The sequence below is a fragment of the Mugil cephalus genome, chromosome 17 (genome assembly GCF_022458985.1).
Source record: "Mugil cephalus isolate CIBA_MC_2020 chromosome 17, CIBA_Mcephalus_1.1, whole genome shotgun sequence".
Lineage (NCBI taxonomy): Eukaryota > Metazoa > Chordata > Actinopteri > Mugiliformes > Mugilidae > Mugil > Mugil cephalus.
In genome coordinates, this window is record NC_061786.1 from 15,453,868 (window position 1) to 15,476,353 (window position 22,486).

The following is a 22,486-nucleotide window of genomic DNA, read 5'->3' on the forward strand; positions in this document are numbered from 1 at the left end:
CGTATCCTGGATAAATGGGGCATTTTCCTTCGGGCTTTTGTGTGTTTTGGTGTGAGGCTGGGACTCTTTACACGCGTTTCAAAACGAGTAATAAAAACAAATACAAAAGACATTTTTAAGAATTGTACACACATCTCAAAACTACAATGGGATAAAGTTACGGTTACTCCGTGCTGTTCCATTTACGCATGCGCAGAGAATTAGACAAAATTAAAAAAAGGCGTTTAAGGTTCAGACCCTCTCAGACCACGAGGCTTTGACTATTACGCATGCGCAGAATATGCAACTATACGTTTTGTAGCGCTGTACTAAATACTGGCTTTACTTTAACACAATAATACTTAATTAATAATTAATGTTAAGATAAGTACTATCAAGTACAGTAAGTTAATATATTACATAATGTACTCATACTTTACCCTGTGTTCAAATATCCCAGATATTGCACCTGTACATAGATACTTGTGTAGATATACCACGTGTTCAAAAGAGATCAATATGTGTTCATTTTAACCCCTTATTGACAAAAGGCATTCATTTTGTATTAGTTTAGCTGTAAATAATTGATAAAATTATCTACAGACCAGGTAAAGAGATTTCTCCTGGAGAAGCTGTGATCACATCACAAAAAAAACATTTCACTCATAGGAAAAATCTCAGTTAGGTTTAAGGAAATCACCAAAAAACCAAAACAAACTAATAATAATAATAAAACAACAACAACATTAGGATGTGTCCTCTGGGAACCTTTCCATTTGGCAGATTTTAACATAATTATCCTGAGATGTGCTGGCGGTAGCAGGGTCCAATTCAGAAGACGACCCACATCATTAGGATTAATCACCTGTGGACCTTAAACGCTTGTGTTGAATATGACGGTGATTAATTGAATACTAAGATTTACTCCTGATTATCATTTCCAATACCTCCTACTATATACCTTTATTGTTCATAAAATACTTTCTGCAAATACAATCCGACACTGATACAAACAGATGACCACTGTTACAATACAGCAGATCAGTCTTTATCAAATAACACCAAAGATGTAATCCGTTAACACTAGTAAGGGATACCACATGATAGAAAATAAACTCCCACTATTGCTGAGCATACTGTCAAACAGTTTGTGTGTCTGCTTCCAAGTAATAACAATAAAAAAAAATATACCCAAACTTCTACTTGTAATTTCATGGCACTGGTCATGGCCAGATTAGTACATGAAGCGGCTCAGGAAATCCTTTATAACAAAAGCCCCATAAATTTTATACAGTAGTCAAATAGTTTTGTCAGTTTCGAGATAAATTTAAATCTTGTGTTTTCTTTTTTTCTTAATTCCCTGAAATGTATAAATAGTGCATGCAAATAAAACATGAAATGCTCTTCAATGAAATCCCAGGAATCTTCACTTCAATATAATCAAGAGGAATATTATTACAGTATATTTCTGGAGCAGACATGAACAGCAAACTCATCTTAAATGTTTAGACACGAGGATGTTTCTGCTCCCTACAGTTCGTTTAAACAAAAATTAAGGTGGAAATAAGGACATCTCGCTTTAATTTTCAGCTCTAATTGAAAAGTTAAGAGCACAGAGACCAATCTTCGAAGATGAAACCATAGATCATTGTTGAAGAGACGGTTTAGACAACAGAAAATAAAATTAAGAGAAGTAGAAAGAGTTTTGGGTTGAAAAAGGTTAAATGATAGGGCAGAAGAGGTAGAGTGAGAGAGGTAGAGAGCGAGGTAGGGAGGAAAGAGCAGCACTGAGGCGTCTCCACATTAAGGCCTATCCCTCCTCTCCCTTACAACCTAAAAATTATCCATCAGCGCAGCGGCGCTTCCAGAGAAAAATGCTGCATGCTGCACAGTGACAGGTTGATTATTAAAATGAGAGTCACTTATTTCACAGAAAGAATATCAGGACTAAGTGAAGGCTGTTCTTGTGCTCAGTGGCTTGAAAGACAAAATTTAAAAAGTATAAATTCTGATCCTGGTGTATTAACATTTAATAGAAAATTCCATTTCTTCCGAGCGACTTATGGTTAAGTGTTACAAACTACCTGCTGAAGATGTTTTCCTTCAGGAAAGAAACAACGCAATTTCAAAAAAAATGATAGGGCATATGTGGTTTTTGCAATTTTAAGAGCATGTGGAGAGCAGAAGCAAGACAAATATGGCTCACCTTAAAAAAAAAAAAAACACATACTGCATAGAAACAATGCAAATTACAGTCAGTTTTAACAAGATACTAAATCAAAGTGCCAAAAAATTAAATCCCTCTCTCTTTGTTTGTCACAAAGATCAGAAGCAGGAAAGAATTCAGGGTTTAATTTGAGTAAAAAAAAAGAACAACAAACAAATGGCACCCGAGTGAGTTTAGTTGGATTGTCCTGATCACAATGTGGCATCTCCTTGTGTGTGCTCATGTCACATTACAGGCAGTCTTGATTTGTCCATGCACCCCTTTGAAGAATAGTGCTATCTGAATACGCCAACGTTAATCGACAGCGCCACCTCTGGTTTCCTCGATTTGGTTTGTCCAGCTTTCTTCTGCGAGTCAGCGTCACTGGAGCCTGCAGCCTGCCCTCTGAAAATAAAATTAGAGCACAAAGTGTCGGTTAAAGCAATGCGAGACAAAAAGTCACATGGATGCAACCTGCGTGGATTCACAGCTGCATCACTGTTGCCCTGTAATCATGAACTTTTTTTTTTCCTTCCTCTGTGGTTATTTAACCATTAACAACTGTGAAGCCGTAAATGTATCAAGCGGTGACAAGCATGTTCAATGCCGCTGCATGCAGGCCCCACCCTTTCCTGCGCTCCTCTGCCTGCTCTCGGAGCCTCTGCTGGCCCTGCTCATCCTCCAGGGTGACGAAGTCCCTGTTGTTGTCAATCAAAAGGTTCTGGAAAGAACAAGACTAACTGACTCAGGATTTCTTACGCAAATAAAAATTTACAAAAAATTTTTTAAAAAATAAGGCTTCATTAATACCTTGATGCCGATGGTGTCGCCATCTTTGAGGTGAAAAGGTGCTCCCAGTAGTGAATCCGCTTTTTTCTTCTTCTTCTTTTTGGAAACCTGCTGGGTCTGAAAGTAAAAGAAACATATTCACAGTGACAATAAAGAGGTGGGGAAGGTTAGGCACTGCTAAAGCTTCATCACATCCACTCATTCCTCTGTACGTTCTTCCCCACTGACTTGACTCTTCTCCTGAGCGAAAGAGTGCAAGTAAACATCTGGATCCCTAAAGGTCCCGCCTAAGAAATGACTCATCTTACCCAGTTGGAGATCTCTTCCCAGGTGTGTCTATCTGGCTGGTGTTTGGCCAACAGGAGACTGTCAGGAGAGAGGCCGTAGTGTGCAGCCAGACAAGTGCGTAGAGAACGAGGAGAAGAATCATGGGATGCATCCCAAACTAGCTCCTCTGGAGGGTAGTAACACCTCTCCCCTGGTATTCCCATTTTAAGAATCAGAAGCACCTCCTTAGGCCTTTGGGAACAATGGGAAATTAAGGTTGAAGATGTAAAATTGGAGAAACGGAAGCACGAGGGAACATCACTTGGGGGGAGGTTATACATTGTAAAAAAAACAGAAGTATCCAAATACTTACCCAAGATCTTCCTCTTTTAGCAGCTGCTGCACACAGAGGCTCGTACCACTGGTCAGCTTCAACTTCCTAAGAAAAGAGAAATCAAACAGATCACGTGAAGAAGCACTGACGCAGAGCTCTTTGTCATTTGTTATTAACATAGCCGATCTTGAACGTATCCAGACCTGAGTGTGGCTTGTTGTCCTCTGAGGATACGCGCCAACCTCTGCCCCTCCAGCTGCCACACACGCATGAACCCAGTAGTTGGAATACAAACATCCTGAAGGGCCGGCAGCGTCAACACCTGAAAGAGACACAGAGCAAATCACAAATACAGAACACAGCTATTTACTCTTGACTGTAATTTACTCGACTAATCTACCTGAGTCTTGAGTTCTTCCAGAGTGGCTTCGTCTGATATTTCCACCTGTCCCACGCTCCTCAGCTCGGCCACGTTTCCACCACAGAGGGGAAATAGCTGACTCCCTGTCTCGTCTGTCACCACAACATCCGTCTGCTGCTCGGTGAGGCCATTCCCAGTGTGGTTCAACTCCACGTTTTTCAGATTCAAATACAGCCAAACAGATATCTTCAGAAAACCCTGACAGAAAAAGAGACAAAGACAAAAGGCTAAACAGAGGCGCTAAAAAGCCATAAGACGTCATGAAATAAAAAACCCTGCTCAAAAGATTTAGGTACCTTTGGAGGCAAATGTCCTTCTGTCAGAACTAATGTCTCTCCGTTGCTGATCTTCAGCTCCGACAGCAAGGCATCCTGGGAATGAAAGTCTGTGGTTAACGAAACACAAAATCTTGGGTTGATTAGACATTTATATATCTATATATATCTATATATATATCTATATATATATATATCTATATATATATCTATATATATATCTATATATATATCTATATCTATATATATATCTATATATATATATATATATATATATATATATATATATATTTTTTTATTTTTTTTTTTTATTTTCCCCCACAAGTTTATTTAAATACTACACATTAATATGAATCCAAAATATTTCATTAAAGGGGTCAACGGAGGCAGAAGACGTTATGTTTCAGTCAGAATTTCACTCATTCAGTGCAGCTACCCTTGCTGAGACCTGTCAATCAAAGCCTCCTGTACACAATAGGCCCCGCCCATATCGCTGCTGAGTCAGTCTTACACAGAGGCCACATATTACACAGTGACTCTGTCAGGTTCCCTGTTTATCCAGTCCCCAGCTGAAATCTAGACACATGCTGTGGTAATAGCAGAAGAGAAACTAACAGCTCGTTCCCATCAACATTCATTCATCCGAGGTCTCCTCAGCGTCACACACCACAACACTGCATCACCATTGGTGATTCACTTGTCCCCACTACATTCAGCATTACATTTATGTATAGAGTTAAAATTTGAATTATTTTCTTTATCGGTCAATTATATATACACACATTTATAGTAGTATATTGCACGTGTTTGGAATAAAAAAAATAATATTTGAACATATGTATTATTAAAATAGCTTAATATTGAATGCAAAATGATAATAATAATGTATATGTATAAACAGCACTAGCCCTAGTTAATCTATGTATGTTTTCAAAGTCAGTTTGACCATGAATGGTTTTGAAGAAATGTCATAGTTCATGCAGTTTACTGAAATAAAGATAAACCAACTCTACAAATGGTAGCTGGAGGCTACATCTGAACATCTAATTCGTATTTTGATGCATCACTCCCTCACTAAATTTTGCCATTAGCCCATAGGTATTCACTTACCTCCTCCATGAGTGGCTCTCCAACTTCCTCGCACCAATCGAGCCTCCGTAAGTGCCAACAGGTGCCTGCAAACCCGCATTTTAATGGCATCAAGAACCAGACTTTGCATCAAAGCACAGGAGTAAAAAAACAGTTTAATAATGAAATCAGGGTATGTGTTGGTGAGCAGCAACGCTAAATTCACAAAAGCCCAGTCTACAGAACATGTGAGTGATTGGAATTAGGAAATCAAGGTAGAAATAAATGTTTCACCATCAAGTCCGACAGCGTTCAGCATTGCCTTTAGACACTGCAAAGAAACAAAACAAAAAAAACAATGATTAAGAAAGTAGACATGTATGTTAAAGAAGCAGAGGATGAATGTTTTGCAAAATGATTAGATGACCATTTTTATTTTCTCACCTCTTTAACCGTACAAGTCTTCTCCACGATTATGTCCATCTCTATGCCAGCAGAGGGCGCTGTACCCACAGTGAAGTGAAGGAAGAGCTGTGAGATTAAAGCAGAGATTAAATACAGAACTAAACTTCAGCAAAGTATTTTAAAACCTCATAGCCCCTCGATTTGTCTTGATTGCATTTTAAAACGTCGGTGTTTAACTTTCATCGGTGCAGCTGCAAGTAAAAAAAAAGAACACAATTTCATTGAAGATTTCAAATAAAAGACACACCTGTGATGCCTTGGGGCCGTTTCCCGGACAGAGAGTCAGTGTGGTCATGAGTCGCACCCCTGCATCCCGAACGCTGAGCTCCTCACACACTGTCAGGTAAACCGGGATGAGAAAACACATATGCACCTCATGAATGCGTTCTAAGATTTCAAAGGCAGATGATAAGAGGAAAGATTACAAGCAGGGGGAGTACCTCTTAAACATTTAACAAGGGGACAGTGTCAGGGAAAGCGTATCTTAATATTTTGTGAAAATGAGGGGGATTTCCAGCTCTAAGTGATCTGCTCCATTAAAATCACCCCCAGGTGACAAACAGCGCAGTACCTGGAGGAAGGAGTTTCCCTGTGCAGTCGACTTGCCTCAGACAGAACTCTGCACCTGGTCAACACGACACAAATAGCAGCAACTTTAAGACAGTAAAAGCTGATGGAAGAACACAAACACAGTAACTCTTCTAATAAACATTTTTACACATAGGTTGAAGGAAAAAGAAAAAAAATGTTTTTATGTTTAAAGCTAATGTTGTGAGCTCTGGTCTACACAGCCGACATTTCTAGGGTTTTATTGGAACGGTGGGAGCTGCATTAATGTGTGCGACCAATCGACATAGACTCTCAAGGGTCAATATTCTGCACAAACACACAAAAGTAGTAATCTAGCATTACATTGAACTATTTTAGATTGTGTAGTTATGCCTAATGAAGTGGCCACAGTGTATGTATTTATAGTAAATTAACAGTAAGCAACACACAAAGAAGTGTCAGAATCTCAGGTTTGAAGAACAGCTGAATGACTGGTGAGTATGTGCGTTTAGTCTATTATTTCATATTATATATTTGAATATTGCAAAAGCTCTTGTTTTGCTTTAATTAAACTCTGTTGAATTGCTAACTAAATGTGAAAAGGTGAACCATGCCTAGGAGTTGCTCCTGTAGCTGCAGCTCCTCTATGGCCCTCTGTTTCACCTCAGACAGCAGCTGAGGGCAAGACACAAACAAACACAAAAGGAATGTTCAAACGAAACAATGAGATCCTTTTTATGGAAAGATAAAAATGGAGGAGAGACCAGACTACTGACCATACTTCCTGTGGCTGGAACCTTGATTTTCTTCGTCTCCTCCTCGTCCTCTTCTTCGCCTCCTTTCGCGTGAGGTTGAAACTCCACCTGGAGCCAGCGGCAGTCGGACGGCGTAGTCACGGTGACGACGTCTCCATTTAGAGTGAACAGGCTGAACACAGTTACGTAGACAGCTTTGAAAAAAACAAAACATGCAAGACAAATATAAATATGTACGGTCGTCTGCAAAGAAACTGACCTGCTGTCAAACGACTGTGGCTCCAACACCAACACTGCGTCTCCATCTTTCAGCGAAAGCTCCTTTAGAGTCCGCTGCATGTCGTCAGGGGGGAATATCCTCCATCCACTCGCACCTCCTCCCTCTCCTGCCCCTTGTTCTCTTCTCTTTCCTCCCTTGTGCTCCTGGCACAGCAGACTCTCCTTGGGTTCCCCCAGAGCCTCTCTCACCTCCCCGAGAGTGGCACCTCCCGCGAAACCTCTTGCCTCCTTTTTAAGCCCCGGCCCTCCGTTTTCAAAATCTCCCCCGGTCTCCTCGCACTCCTCCCCAACCGCCGCTTCTTCCTCCGCGTCGTCACCCAAAAAGGGACGGACGACCGTCAGCAGGACCGGCTCCCACTCGGCTCCAGTTAGGACGGTCGCACCGCACACCTGAAAGGAAAATAAAAAACTGTGTACAAAGAAAGGTAATCTAGAAACGGAGCAGGTGAAACTGAATTAGGCTTCTCCTCACCTCTCTGCCATTCCACACAAACAAGTCTGTGTTTGTGCAGATTCCTGCGCTGTACAGAGAGACACTGTCATCTGTAAAGAGTTATAAAAAAAATAAATGTAGTTGCAATAATAACTTGTCTCATTCTTTTGAGGTATTTTTGAATTTTAAATGTCTCACCTGTGAGGGTGTTGTAGAGGTGTAAACCCGCTGGAAGACTCTTGGCCACAGTCAGAGCCATATCTCCTTCCCAGAGCTCTTGCATCTAAATGCATGCAAACAGCTTATTGTTAGCGTCACCCACAGGATTTTAAAACACAACACAACAGATTCAGTAAGATACCTGATAAATAGCTAATCGCAGGTCTCCCACAGTTTTCCTACGGTCAAAGCTGAGAGTAGTGCTCCCGTTTGGCTCTTTGCTGACCGGTTGCAGGGCTCCGTTTTCCATTCGATAGCAGGGCGCCAGGTGCAGACGCAGCTCCACCGTGTTATTGGTGGCTTCAAACTCTTCACTGTAACAGAACCAATACGAGCTTTTAATTTAAGTGATAAACTGCTTTTAATAAAACCAAATGACAATAGTGCATTTTATTTATTTATTTATTTATTTTATTAAAGTGTGGATTTGTTTCTATACCGCATCCGCTTCAGTTTGATGTTCTCCTCCTGGGCCATCTGGATGAGGTGAGTAGGAACTTTATACTGGCGATTGTTCAGAGCTAGGAAAGGAAAAACATTAGTCATATAATTACGGCTTCTTCCACCGAGCCGATAGATCCCAAAGCTGCGTATCAGAGTCATTAAAATCATCAATTAAATGATACTTTGACATAAAAACAGTTGGTAATTTCCAGACGTGATCACTTCTCCCACATTTCTTTCTCCAGCCCAATTAGGCAGATATAATCTTTCTATTAAAACAAAGAACATGGTATTCATTACCTTCGTCTGGCCTGTGCAGCTGTGTTTTTCTGTAGAACAGCATGTAGGCGCTCTCTTTGCCCTGGAACTGCTTCTCAATGTCCGACTCCCTGATGGAAGTCACGGCGGAGTCGTTGAGGTCAAACCAGTGGCTACCCTGCTGACAGACACGGAGATGGACCGTGGGAAAACGGACTTCAAAAGGCTTTACAATGGATGAATGCAATCTGATCCCGACGAGGGAAGAGGAGGTAGGGTTGTTGCTTTATTACCTCTGGTTTGTGCTCTGGCTTCTGGTTTGATCCTTGCTGCTGCTCAGGAACGTCTGGAGCTGCTGAAGGATCGGAGGTAGTGGTTTCTTCTGCGGGACTGGAGGACTCGGTCACTGGGCTTGGCGGGTTTGCTTTCAGTGCCACTCGAGTACCACTGGACACCAACATGAAAACATCACTGTGGGACTGTAGGAACTAAATCAGAAAAAAAAAAAAAAGTTAATATATGCAATTAACGAGGAACATATACTGCAAGACCAGTGAACATTACAGAACCTTGCCGATTGGACCGTAGTGTTTTCTGAACTTTTTGCTCCAAGATGAACCGATCTTGTTCATAAGTTTCTGGCCCAGCTGGTCCAACAGGACACTCTTCGATGGCTCCTAAGGGACGGCAAAGAAACGGCATTTATTAATTAACTGTGACTCTACATCTGAACAAGCACAGACATAAAGCACGTATGAAGCTAAATCAGAGACAGGAGGGTCAAAAGTAGGATTGTTCTTCCTGTACCTGTGCAATTATAGCAGCGAGGACAGACAAAGGGTCGTCATCTTGCAGTTTGGTCTCAGAAGCTTCCTTCACCTCCTCCTTCACTTTCTTCTGAGTTTTGGGTTTGCAGTCCTCCTCCTGACAACCGGAGACAGAGGCTTAATGATCGAGTTAAACGATGCAAAGACAACTTCACTGCTTCGTGCTCATCTCTTTTTCTCACCGGTGGCTCCCAGTTGCCGAGCTCGTCAATGTCCCTGATGTAAACATGGTAATGGCCGCCATAGCAGCCACCCTTATGGATAATCACAGAGAACAGCTCGTAGGAGAAATCGGAGTCATCTCCATCAGTCTGGATGGAGGGAAAGTTTTAAAGACGTCACGTTGTAGCAAAGTATTTGAGGTCAGGAATGCGAAAGTCAGTTAAAATCTCCCTATACCTGTTCACAAAAGGGTCGCAGGTTGATGTTGAGGGGGAAGCTGTATCGTCCCGTCTCTTTGTATCGCTCATATTTGGTGAAGTCAAAACTGAACCTCAGCAAAGACATGGTCATGAATGGAGGCAGTTTCTGGAGCTTGGCGGACTGGATAATGTAGAAGTAAAGGGAGGTGAGAAATGGTTATACATAGCAGAAGTTCTTGACCTACTTAGTTTGTATTTTGTTTTTTTACTTTTAATTAAAGTTTCCTCCCCCTTGTTTACTGTATATACTGTGTCATTTTATTTTTGTGCTTTCACAGCCTCACAGCTGGCACTGACCTTGGCAGCGGTGACTAATCTGTCACACTGTGCACAACGATACAGGTTATTGCCCTCGAACAGCTCTTCCTCCACAAACATGTTCCACAAAGCCTCTTCCAGGCTCGATACACCACAGACACACACCGTCAGGTCCAGGAAGTCCTCCTGAAGAACACACAAACAAGCATTTACACAAGAGCTGGGTTCATTTATCTATTAGGTTTAAATATCTCCAATAGCATCAGACAACATCCAACTGAAGGTTAATTGGTCGAAGACAAACAAGTGTGGTTAAACGGACACAATAAAGAGAAACGCCCGTGCAGGCCCAGGCACACAAGGACACACCTGTCTCTGGCTGACATTCCCACACTCCTTGCAGACAATGCTGTTGACAATGGTCCCATGGTAGAGCCGGTGGATAAATGTGCTGCCGCTGGTGCCCACAAGAGAGTGCTCCAATGCACTGAACAGAATCCTGTTCAGCTCCTGCACATCATGTTGATTTGTACCCTTCAAAGAGCACAACAATAAAAAAAAAGGATCAATAGATATACATAGTAGTATCACTCAGTTCCATATACTTTGTTCTAGCAGTGTACTGTAACATTGCATAGTATATTACAGTGGTTAAAGTGTGTGGTTTGCACAGGTATTAAAGAAGCAATCAACGTACCAACAGGAAATTGTGAAAGGCTTGAACAGATTAACATCAAGATCAGAAGATACACCGAGTGAATAGAAACATTTCCTTTAGTATCATCAAGCCGTGAGCAGATGTAGCATTTGAGAGGGAACAGGAGCATGTGGATTTCAATCACAATGCAAACTCTGCGCACGTTTTTTTTTTTCTGCTGCCTTTCTTCTATTTTGCATCAGTGCTGCAGGGACGGCGTCGAGACGAAATAAAAAGACCAGTGAGGTTGCTGGCCTGGCTACTCTTTTAGTAAGTTTGAAATCCAGCTCATTTCCCCGCACATATTTCCTGACTTTACTGGAAGGTAAATCAATCCCTGAAATAAGAAGTGTAACTTTATCCCCCTCTTTCTCGATAATGGGAGACAGACCTCGCTGCTGTTCCAGCCAAAGCTTTCAGTGAGGTCAGCGGTGGAGGCGCTCTGCTGGTCCACCAGCAACAGACGGGCAAATAGTCTCTGAAGCTCCAGCGGGATCACTCTGACCTGAGGATGAAAATAAAATGTCGCTTTACACATGCACACATTACACTAGTGTTTACACGTGCAGGAACCGTGCAACATTTACTTTTGCTTCTGGTTTCTCTTTGTCTTCTAGGCATCCTAGCTCCTCCGGCCCCAAATTGAACAGTTCCTCTGCAAACACACACACACACACACAAAAAAAAAAAAAATGAATGAGTGGAGAGAATAAAAAGTCAACTGCCCTCTGGTGGAAGAGTCACCTGTCCTCACCTCTGAACTCGGGGGTGAAGAGCAGAGTCTGGAGCAGAGAGTTGAGGTAGCAGGTCCCTCCCTGGTTCTTGATGCCGCACAGGTTGCTTCTCCCTCGGGGTGGAGGCGGCTCATCTCCCCCCTTTGAAACTCTTCCCCTGGAGGAAGTCGAGGAGAAGCCCTCCTGCTCCTCTTCCTCAAAAAGATTCCCAAACATGCCTCGTGTTTTATTGTTGCTTGGTTTGTTTTGTTTTGTTTGTTTAATTTACTCCGTTTTTCTCTCTGTTGTGCTGGGATTCAGCCTCGCAGTAAATCGTGTGGTAGCACTACGACGTGCCCTCTTGCTATCTCATCTTGGTCTTGCCGAGTTCTCTGTTGACAATGGCCGGGCTGACTCTGAAATAAGAGGACTTCACGGGGCTAAACATTGCGGCTAGCACCGGATATGCACGCGTTTGACTCACTGTTGTGCTGTTTGGCTACGCGTAGCCCGCTAACAAAGGCAAATCAATCGCAGTCCGACACTGACGAGTAGCGTGACAGCTCAGCGAAAAAGGAAAAAAGAAATCTGACTGTCGGTTACGTTAATAGTCAATGTCTCAACAACTGAGAAAACGGCGCTTTCCAAACGACACCGTAGCAACCGACTTAATTAAACTGTTACTCAAAATGGCAACGGACACAAGCTCTTTCTTCCGCTGTCTGTCTTAAAACAGAAAACAAACGAAACGTAAATAAAAATACCATCGCTGAACTGTAAGCGGCCATGTTTCTTCCTAACAGTAAATGGAATGATGCATTCTGGTACTTGTAGTATCGTGCGTGCTTTGTGTACTGTCTCGAAATGAAAGTAACTTAATATATTTTCAAAGTTTTTAATGAGAAAATATGTCATTTATGTTCTCTTTACTATGCTGCTATACATAAATATGTTACCGCTGTACATTTAAAGCAACGGGAAATGTGTCTTTAAAAACTACATTTCCGGTAAGTACGTTCGTAAACGTTACAAGGGCATCTTGGGATTTGTAGTCTGAGGCGTCAAACACCTTGTAGGCTGACAGAAGTTCGCAAACACATTTGACATAGTTTATTTAAACTTCAATAATTTACTGTCTTTTCATATATAATTCACACAGCCAGCAAAATGCAATCATCAGTCCAGTTAAGTTTTCTATGGGAGAACATGTATTCCAGTTAGTACAAATGTTAAATATATATATATATATAGAACATTAAAGTGTTCTACAGAAATATAGGCATTTAACAGGCTGTCTTTACCTGTGTTTTAGCCCCCATATTTCCAACTCTCTAATAATTCTTCTCATGTCATTAATTATATTAACTGTTAAATTATATGTTATTGTAAATATTATCTCCATATACAACGCCTTCAAAAGCTTTTTCACTCAGCAATTTAAGAAAACAAAAATCCACATAGGAACACAAAAACAATGAAAGAATGGATGTACACAAACACACGAATACATTAAACAAATCCACACATTTTTTTGTGTCTAGAAGGTTTTCAGCATGAACACTTTGGACAGCGGCGCTCTGGCACTAGAGTAGATCAGATATGATTGTCCTTTAGAGCTGAAAAACTCCCAGTCACTGCACCCAATTGTTGGTAGCCAATGAATGGGAACAAATCCTTCATATCCCTGCCACCTGAACGCAAACAGAGAAGAGGAATCACATTAGCAGATTGTTTAGATCTGGCATGCCAAGCTGAATTATAATAAATCTACAGTACAACAGTATTTGCATATGTCTCTGAGATGGTTTTGTGACGGATACCACAAGGCAATTAGGATGTGTGAATACTCCACACGGGGAGCGGTGTTGTTGACAAGTTGAATACCTGTAGAGAATGCTGTTGAGAGAGTAGGATTCTCCATTAAAGGAGTTGGCGACAACCAGAAAATATTCCTCCCCGAGGCTGAAGAACTCCCAATCCACTGCACTGGAAAGCAAGAGAAAGGTATGTGGTGACGATGGGGAGGGGTGAAATATTCAGAAAACGCTTCATTGCATGTGCGTGTTTACATGCGCCTGCTATATTTTAAGGAAGATCTTTACCTGTAGGTGACAATGTCTTGGAAGCGAACAAACAGTCGTCCAATCACGTCCAGTTCGTAGATCGTGGAGTTGATGGTGTATTGACTCGGCCCATTACCGTGGAGTCTGTGTCCATTGGCAACAACCAGAAAAACCCTGCTGCCAATCTGGAACATTTCCCAGTCTGTGGCGCAGAATGTCTTGATTAACAGACAGAGACAAAGAGATAGAGAGAAACCATCAATCAGTCCAAAAGTTTATCCCTCAAGGCCCAATTCATGGCATATACTCGTAGAGTGGCGTAGGCGTGAACAGGTGTGAACATGAATGGAAGCTGCAAACAACTGTATACAGTACATTATTAATTTAAACCAAAGTAAGAGTCTACAGACATGTAGCAGAGGCCCTGTTTATCTTTAACATTAAGTTCCCAATGTGTTCCACTTGAGTAATGTTTGTTGCTGCAAAAATGTGGGTACGAAGCAGAGAGACTGCAAAAGATATTACAGCATCATCAGTGCACTGAAAACACAGCAGATGATGTTTTTTATTCTAATACCAAAAGGTCAAATAAGATCAATAGACTACTGACATGCAACATATCACTATACTAAGCTATATTAATTTTTCCCACCACAGTTTGTGGAATAAGTGCAAACCTACAAGTTTGTGAGTGAAATCTTTCCGAGGAGTTCAGCACTAAATAAAAAGTCAATGGATCACCAAAGATTATTACAAAAATTTCATGAAAATCAATCCCACAGAGTTGAAGTACATCACTGAAAACTACAACATGTCCGCCTCTTGATACGACTATCAGCACGGAGAGTCAGAGAACATCAATAGGTGTAACCCCCTTGGGACCATAAACAATCTTTGATCAAAGTTTGATAGTAATCATCCCTAACAGATCTGATGTTTTATCAAAGAAATAACTCAGATAGCTTGGCTAAAACCATGTCAAAAATATGCATTTCCAGACTTTTCTGTTTGATTTCAGGTTATTAATCTCCATCAGCCCCTAAAGGTGTTCTTTTGAATCCTCACATCCAGCTGTGGAGTTCCCCTAAATCACAGTCCTCCTCACGTCGACTCATGTGATTATCAATGTGTCAACACACTCAGATCAAATGTGGCTAGATTCAAATATACAATCCGCTATCAGTTATCATGTCAGAGCAATTTCCTCCGCTCAAGCAAATCAGGCCTATTTTTGGACTTGTCTTGAATGCATGTACACACCCATTCCTTGCTCCGCACCTCACCTCCATTCACCTTTTATCTTTCTCTCCATGTATTACCTGCCCTCAGTGTGTACAGACAAGCTGGTTTTTCATAAACTATCTTGCATCTCACAGATATGGATCTCATCAGAGGAACTCAAAGCCCCAGCTAATGGGAAGATGAATGGCATGGAAATCATGCAGGGAAATGGCTACCTGAAAGTGCTGCTCAGCGTTATTCCCACCGATGCTCAAACAACTTTCACATCTACAACGTGTGCTTTTAAAAGTTCTTTTGAAGTTGGAACGCTGTTGGAGTGCAGACTTTTTTCAAGTCGATCATCATATAAACAGGAGACTAATGTGTGCAGACGGAAAGTGCAGATTTACATAGTGAACGAGAAGGCCATTTAAAGTATGCTTAAGACCGGACAGAAACACAGTCTTTGATTTGAATTTAAGAAATGTGCAAATGCAAGTTTTAAAAATGACACAATGATGTCTGACTCACTTAAGGAAGGAAGTTGCAAAATAAGGATTTCTGGAAAAGTTTTCAGCAACTTTGAGCAAGTTATGTTTTGAATTATAAAGTTACTGAAAACCAATGGCTTTCTCAGTTGTGGCTAAAACATAACTGCAATCTGACTTGAACATCCACCTGTGCATACAAAATCTCGTGGTATTTGAATTACCGTAACTCACCAATGGACAGAATTGAAAGTGTGGCTGAACACTGGGAAGTTACGCATTCTGGGGAAAAAAACATTGCCGTTATTGTAACGGTGACGCACTGCTGCTGTCAGCTGAAGGTTGGGGAGCGACACAAGACCGGGCAGCCCCAGGAAGAGTGAGTTGTTTGGAGGAATTTGTTGGTAAAAACAAATATAGTTGTACTCAGACAAAAGCATAAGTTCCAAGTGTTCAGCCACACTTGAATTTTGTCAGTAGAGGAAACCACTGTGAGTTACGCTAATTCAAACACCGTGTGCTTTACATTCAGTCTTTAAAGGGTTAAAAAGACATAGCTTTACACAACATGGAAAATAATGAGAATGTAATCACTTTTTATTTCTTAGTATCTAATTAAACTATCTTTATTCTGGGCTGTCATTAAAGATGAAGTTGTCCTCAAGTTTCGTCATTACGTATGCAGATGATGTGACGTTTTTTTTTTTGTCTAAACTAGTCTTCAGCACTAAAGTTTGTGCATGTCTTGCTGTGGCTTCCGTCAACAAAAATAATGCAAACCAAAGTTTGTTAGAGGTATGAAAGAAGTAAATTTATCATATCCATGTTTCCTCCTGCCTTGCATCGCCCTTACGTTACCCTTAATGTAAATATACCTGTGACCTTTCACGTGATAAGCATTGACAGCAATGCAAATTACATGCACATGCAAAAATGTTGTAAATGTAGTATGTACAATGCACAATGCAATGTGTGGCTGTGAAGCCTTCTGTACATCCCCTGTGGTGTTGCTACGAGAGGCTGCTGCTCTTTTCCATATTCTTGCTAATGCTGTTAGTCAGATGTACATAGTAGACATCTGTGTATGTTATTTATCTCTACAAACTGCTCTTGTCCTTAACAATTATATTTTTTCAATTGAATCAAACTGATCTGAACTACATACCTTGATGGTCTGAAACACCTGGAAGCTTCCATTGACCCAAACGTATATGACAGAGTCTACAGAAGTGGTCACCCCGTCAAATGCGTTTGCAACCACCAGGAAATGGTACGGTCCGACAGTGAAGAACTCCCAGTCGTAAGCACCCGAAGTCTGCAGCTTCTGGTGCACCTCGAAAGACTTTGTTAATCTGCTCCACTTGTATATCACACTGTCTATGGTGTGATTATTGTCACCTGAAACACAGAGCAGTAAGACAAAGAAGATGACATATTGTGGAGATATGTAGAAAGTCTTTATGGATATGCAGTTTATTTTTTTTTACCTTGTCTATGATTGGCCACAGCAAGATAGGTTTGTTGATTGATATCAAATGCCTCCCAGTCTCGTGCACAGTGGGTCTGCACAGTCTGGAACCTCACAAACCGTTTCCTTTTTTTGCTCCACTTGTAAATCACAGAAAAGTCCCTCTCCTTCTCTTTGCTTAACCTTTTGCCTGGCTCTTCCCCAGAATTAGACACCACCAGAAATGTCTGTGTACGAGACGGAAAAACAATGAGCTTCCACTGAGAATAAAGCGTGATCTCTCCAATAACTTCTTGTTTGTCGTACCTTCTTGCCCATGCTGAAATGTCTCCAAGCCAAAGCTCCGTAGGTGCTGATATTCTGGTAGAGCTGGAAACCTGTGTGGGTCCACAGATACACGGCAGAGCCAGAGGCTGTGGAGCGGTGAGCCATAGCAGCCATCAGACCCACACCAGGCACCTGGAAGACCTGGAGATGAGATGAAAACCAAATTGTTGGAGGATAACGTATATAGCGGAAGTTCCCACCCTGATCCCAACCTGTGCAGTACTTCACCAGTAGGTCATTGCCATAAGATTTGGTATTTCTTAAGAAAGATACACATAAGTGGATAAGTACCTCCACATCATGCGTCTCTGAGCTGGTGGAGAGGACCTGATGTTCCAACACATAGTCCAGCCTTTTGTGATCTGTGTCGATGGAAACGTGAGATTTTCGTGACTTTTGTTAGATTAGCAAGAACAGACACTTGAGTTCATGAGTTGCTGCTGGACTCTCACCTTCCAATACAGTGACCCATGTGGTACCGTCACAGAGGTAGAGGCCCTTCTTGAGGGGATTAAACCACATCTGACCTCTGTGAAGCTCCGAGCACGACCTCTCCAAGCCCACAGACACACGCCCCTCTGTTTTTGGCACACGATATTAAAGACAGAAGCAATCAAAAAGACTTTCTTGCGTCTGACTGTATCATATTCCTTGTGGAATCCAATCCAAATTACCATAGGACGTCACATGTCGATCATCCTCCCTCCCCGTGACGGGCAGGTCTAGGAGAAGAGGAGGCACTGACAGGGCTGCCAGCTGGGGATCAGAAGAGGGGCAGATTTGACGGGTGGCGTCTGAACCTGGTACCAGAACCAGCTGTCGCAGCAGACCCTGAATATGGAATAACAGATGATATAATATCACCAACTGCTTTGGTGTAACACATCATAAATCTTATTTTGAGATTAAAACAAAAAGGCACCTTACTGAAAACAAGCCTTTCCATTTCCCCCGACTGCCAATATGAAATCTTGATCCTTGAATGTTCAAGTCTGAGGGGAAAGGCCTGGAGGGAACACTGTTTGCCAAAGAAGACATGTATTATTTATAATGGCTTAAGTAAGTTGTTTTTCTTCTGTAAATGAACAAATGATCTGTAATTAAAATAGTTTTCTTTGCCCTTCTCATGAATTGTATTACATATATACAGTTCTGGGTGATATCCCACCCTTGTGTGTGCCAGAGGGAGTTTCCACTAAAAACCATCTATCATATACTGTCAGGCTGATATGGCTGCAGGGTGCAGGCAGATTCGGAGCGGTGCCATTTTATTGTGGTGAAGGATCTACCATGCCTTGGGGGAATTCAGATGGAGCACGTAGAGAGGATGTTGGGAGACACGCAGCATACCTAACCCGGGTGAAGAGAGAATGGGGAAAGGCGAGAATAAAAGCTTACATTTCAAGCGGGGCTTTGCAGTCCACCGTGAGCCTCACATGACGACTACCGATGGCCAAAACAAGAGTGTGCCACTTGTTGTCAGCCATTGGAGTGCCTCGAAACACCCAGTGCTCCACGAGATCGCCGTGGCCTTTAAAAAGGAAGTGGAGGCGTTTTCTCGACAACCTCAGTCCCAGAACGATCCGCCCACGTTCGCCATTGCTCCTGGCTCGCTTCTTCTCTTTCTGCTGCACTTCTCCACTGATTCCCTTTTCTTTATTCCTTTCCACAACGCCGGCCCCATCCTGCTCCTTGTCCTCCACTGCTCTGTTCTCTACTTTTTTGGGCTCCATCAAGGAAAAGACATACTCATCTCTCTGTGAGACAAACAGGGAAAGAAGACACACTTTGAATGAACATTCATTCAAATACTGTAAATAAGTAGAAAGAGTTTATCTCAGGTTTGCATTACTGTTACACCACTGTATATCAGAGGAATCATTTACATCATAGGTCCTCAACAGGGGGTCCTGGACCCCTAGGGGGTCCACAGAGGTACTGCAGGTACTGTTTTTTATCTAAATTTCTTAAAATACACATTAACATCAATCCAACATATTTTAGTAAGGCACAATATATAATGTACATTTTATATTTATTTATTTTGCTACCCATACCCACCCTACTGTTATTTGAAATAAGAAAAATATTTGAACCTGTATATTATTTGAATAGTTTAATTTTGAATGCGAAAAATAATAATAATAATAATAATAATAATAATAATAATAATAATAATAATAATATATTTAGAAATAGCACTAGACCAAGTTTAATATAGAACAAATATAATAGGTGGGGGTCCCTACTTAATATGATTTACATGGTATCTAAAACAAACGTGAAAATGTTGCTTATGTTGCAATAATTCTGCTGCACAATAAGATTTTTTTACATTTGATAAACTTATGAATGCAATACTTTTGTGCATACAGTGTTAGGACTCCATCAGTCATCAGTTTCAGCTTCTCGAATGCTCACCTTGGATACAGAGCTGCTGACTTTTAATGTCAAAACAATGGAGAATTCTTCAGGGAAGACTTCACAGTTTGGCAGTAGCTGGGAGGAGGGGAAGCTCATGGATGTGCAAGGGCTCGAGAAGTGGATGCCCCTCACCCCTCCGACCGTCTTCATCTGCACCCCTGGCACAAGTTTGGATGTGTCCCTCTCCAGGACAAAGGACAGGAGATCCAGGGGGAGTAAATCTGAAAAAAAAATAATAAATTTAAAAAAAAAATAAAATAAAATAAAGAGGCTGCGGTCATTGTTATTGCTATAGAGTAAATCAGTGGCCCCTAACTTAAAGCCTGGGAACCCATTAAATGAGCTACCACGTGGGTCTGTGGGGGTCTTGAGATGATTAACAGGACAGCATAGAAACAGGTCACTCCAACCCTAAAGTCTCTAAAATGTATTCAAATTAAATAACTGGGGATGTAAATAACCCCTGAGCTCCTCTGGTGTAATATTTTAATACATTTGTACCTGCAGTCGGGCACAATGAACTACAATTATTTGATTTCTTACTAATTACTAATTCAGACAAATTGTCCTAAAAGGATGCTTTGTAGCAAATAAAACTACCCAACAACATCTATGAATGGAACTGAGTGTTATTACTTATACTGTTTTATAATGCATTGAGTTCTTAAAGCCTTACATTCTTAGTAAACTTTCCAATGCAAGCTTTTTTCTTGTGATTGAAATGTAATTTTGCAGTGCGGTGCACGCACTTCTAACCCATCAGATTTAATCGGTTGGTTTTAATAGGACACATGTTGAAATGAAAGGAGGCCCTGAGCCACAGCTATAAACTAATACATTCATTAATGTTAACCTCAACCCTCTTCATTCCACCCCGGTGTGTGAGAAACAGCCCCGGGGAGCGGTGGAGGTTTCATCTGTCGTTATTAAAAAGAGATACTTCTTGTAAAATGACAATGACAGAAATACTCCAAGATTGACGAGTCATCGCATAAACATGCACCCCGTCCCTCCTGTTTTTCTGATGTGTGCAGAAGCGCAGCGGAGCCCCGGCCGCGTCCAATGTCTGTACTTGTTTTCGGGGGCTGATTTAAGTGAATGCATGCACAAAGCATCTACGCACAGAAGCACTCCCCCAAGTGTACTGTAAGCAGACGCAGACAGTTGGAATTAACCAAAAGAATTTCAGCCCGAGGGGTTTCCCAGGATTTACATGAACCCATAAAACATCCACTGGATAATCATTAACTGATCATGTGTTGAAGGTAATGGAGCGTGGAGCTGAGGCTTACAGATGGATAAAAAAATCAGGATAAAAAAGTTGTAATACCTGTACACTGTTTCCTTGTGTCTGTGGTCGAATCGATGATCCTTAACCCCAGGAGAAGGAGCTGCACAAATATCAGCGTTGACATCGCAAAAAGAAAGAAAGAAAGAAAAAAGTCTGTATGATTCAGTTGTCAGCTGGTTGAAACGTCTCCATACTGAGCGGAATTTTGTGTCTATATATATAAGCGACGATAGGCACCGGAAAACCACGCATTCCTCATACTGGTCTCAGTGAGAGTTTTCAGATCTTGCAAAAATAAAATGAAAAATAAAAATTCCAGTCAACAAAGCTCTACCGGCTACCAAAGAGTCACATGCAGACTGTCCCAGAGCATCTGTGCTTGGAGAGAAATCCATTCATCTGTGTGGAGAATCCTGCACCTGCAGCTCCTTTTAAACGCTGGAGCCATGCAAATCACTAAGCAGCCTGTCACTCATCCACCCTTAACCACAAATCTGGCTACGCAGACCTGCCAGAGGGGTGAGCTGTTCCACTGTGCGTAATAATGCGTCTGTGTGCGTTCACTGAAAAACACAAGACAGGCAGTAGGACACAGTACCTGAATGCAAACTGCGCGGAAAATGTCCGTCAAAAGTCTTTCTTTTTTTTTTTTTAATTAAAAGACAACCCAAACACAAGTGACCTTTGGCCCACTGATGCATGGATGGATATGAGCTGAGCTTTTATCATATTAGCCGTTATCCAGTAGCTTATTACCTGAAAAACTGAGGTATGCGCATGGACCCAGCAGTGAATATTAAAGTCTGGATCTGGATGTGGTTCAAACATGACTTACTGAAACCATAAATAAGAACGTAATAATGTCTTTGTAATTAGGCAAATTTTTAATAAATTGAGCGTGCACTGCTCTGGGCTGAGAGCGCCTTGCTCAAATTATGTTTGCAAGTTATTTGCATTTATTCCAAAGCTGAGTGGTTGGAGTCGATCACAAGGGAAAGCAGACTTTTAAGGTGTCACAACCAACAACGTAAAACAACTTAATGGAGTGATTTTTGCTTTGCTGTTTGGCAGAGTTGGGAGAGAAAGGAGCTTTTCAGCTTGTGCCCGATCTCTCAGAATCCTCCCCATCCACCAACCGACACATTTACAAGGCAAATGCACCACGTCTGTCCTCTTTGCAGCCACGTTATGGACTGTGCGTAGATCGGGATGCAAGATATCACTGCTCTCCCATTTCTTTATCCATTCATCAATCGGTCTTCCTGCTGTGCGTGGCAGGGAGTGGGCGTTAAACTCCTGGAAGAAAAGTTGGTTTAGATTGTCCAGTTAAGCGTGTTTTTCCTTATTCCTGGTTTGACTCATCAGCCGCTACTTTTTTTTTTTTTATCTAATCGCCGTTCCAGCTGGGCTCAATGCAACCATTCAGGCAGTTTATCAGATGAGATGTAGAGTTCTAAAATAAGACACTGGTAATAAAAAGCAACCTGATGTGAATAATATCTGAAATGAAAATCAGACTTGACATAAGATACTTTTTATAACCAAG

General features: G+C 41.5%; 2 protein-coding genes across 3 annotated transcripts; both read right to left on the reverse strand.

The window, feature by feature from the left end:
• Positions 1-927: 927 nt before the first annotated feature.
• On the reverse strand, positions 928-12,453 carry usp40 (ubiquitin specific peptidase 40). 2 transcript variants are annotated; one of them, XM_047611619.1, is made up of 31 exons: positions 11,700-12,453; positions 11,533-11,600; positions 11,337-11,450; positions 10,618-10,782; positions 10,288-10,434; positions 9,968-10,111; positions 9,751-9,879; positions 9,549-9,665; positions 9,311-9,418; positions 9,035-9,229; positions 8,784-8,919; positions 8,479-8,560; positions 8,182-8,353; positions 8,019-8,103; positions 7,860-7,930; positions 7,368-7,777; positions 7,130-7,280; positions 6,968-7,028; positions 6,376-6,429; positions 6,052-6,140; positions 5,784-5,870; positions 5,634-5,670; positions 5,382-5,446; positions 4,293-4,367; positions 3,976-4,194; positions 3,779-3,897; positions 3,615-3,680; positions 3,283-3,493; positions 2,996-3,091; positions 2,812-2,906; positions 928-2,590 (listed from the first exon to the last, which is right to left on the reverse strand). In XM_047611619.1, the coding sequence occupies exons 1-31, from the start codon at positions 11,893-11,895 to the stop codon at positions 2,482-2,484; spliced, it is 3,873 nt and encodes a 1,290-aa protein (XP_047467575.1). In that variant the 5' UTR covers positions 11,896-12,453; the 3' UTR covers positions 928-2,481. The 2 variants fall into 2 exon arrangements, with proteins under 2 accessions (XP_047467575.1, XP_047467574.1); XM_047611618.1 differs by having other exon boundaries at positions 8,784-8,922.
• A 319-nt stretch (positions 12,454-12,772) lies between these two features.
• Positions 12,773-21,425, reverse strand: LOC125023886 (thrombospondin-type laminin G domain and EAR repeat-containing protein-like). The gene is made up of 13 exons (XM_047611443.1): positions 20,980-21,425; positions 19,647-19,870; positions 18,624-18,982; positions 18,153-18,243; positions 17,900-18,056; positions 17,678-17,803; positions 17,517-17,587; positions 17,205-17,366; positions 16,918-17,125; positions 16,596-16,828; positions 13,761-13,939; positions 13,543-13,644; positions 12,773-13,349 (listed from the first exon to the last, which is right to left on the reverse strand). The coding sequence occupies exons 1-13, from the start codon at positions 21,062-21,064 to the stop codon at positions 13,196-13,198; spliced, it is 2,151 nt and encodes a 716-aa protein (XP_047467399.1). The 5' UTR covers positions 21,065-21,425; the 3' UTR covers positions 12,773-13,195.
• Positions 21,426-22,486: the final 1,061 nt, after the last annotated feature.

Bases quoted from the DNA above. Each gene is read 5' to 3' on its own strand.
- usp40 (XM_047611618.1), bottom strand. From the start codon at position 11,895: ATGTTTGGGAATCTTTTTGAGGAAGAGGAGCAGGAGGGCTTCTCCTCG. The intron at 11,601-11,699 runs GTGAGGACAGGT...GTGTGTTTGCAG, and splicing joins CTTCACCCCCGAGTTCAGAG to AGGAACTGTTCAATTTGGGG. The intron at 8,104-8,181 runs GTATCTTACTGA...GCATGCATTTAG, and splicing joins TGCGATTAGCTATTTATCAG to ATGCAAGAGCTCTGGGAAGG.
- LOC125023886 (XM_047611443.1), bottom strand. From the start codon at position 21,064: ATGTCAACGCTGATATTTGTGCAGCTCCTTCTCCTGGGGTTAAGGATC. The intron at 18,983-19,646 runs GTGAGCATTCGA...TTTGTCTCACAG, and splicing joins TCAGCAGCTCTGTATCCAAG to AGAGATGAGTATGTCTTTTC. The intron at 13,350-13,542 runs GTATTCAACTTG...GTTTGCGTTCAG, and splicing joins CTCAACAGCATTCTCTACAG to GTGGCAGGGATATGAAGGAT.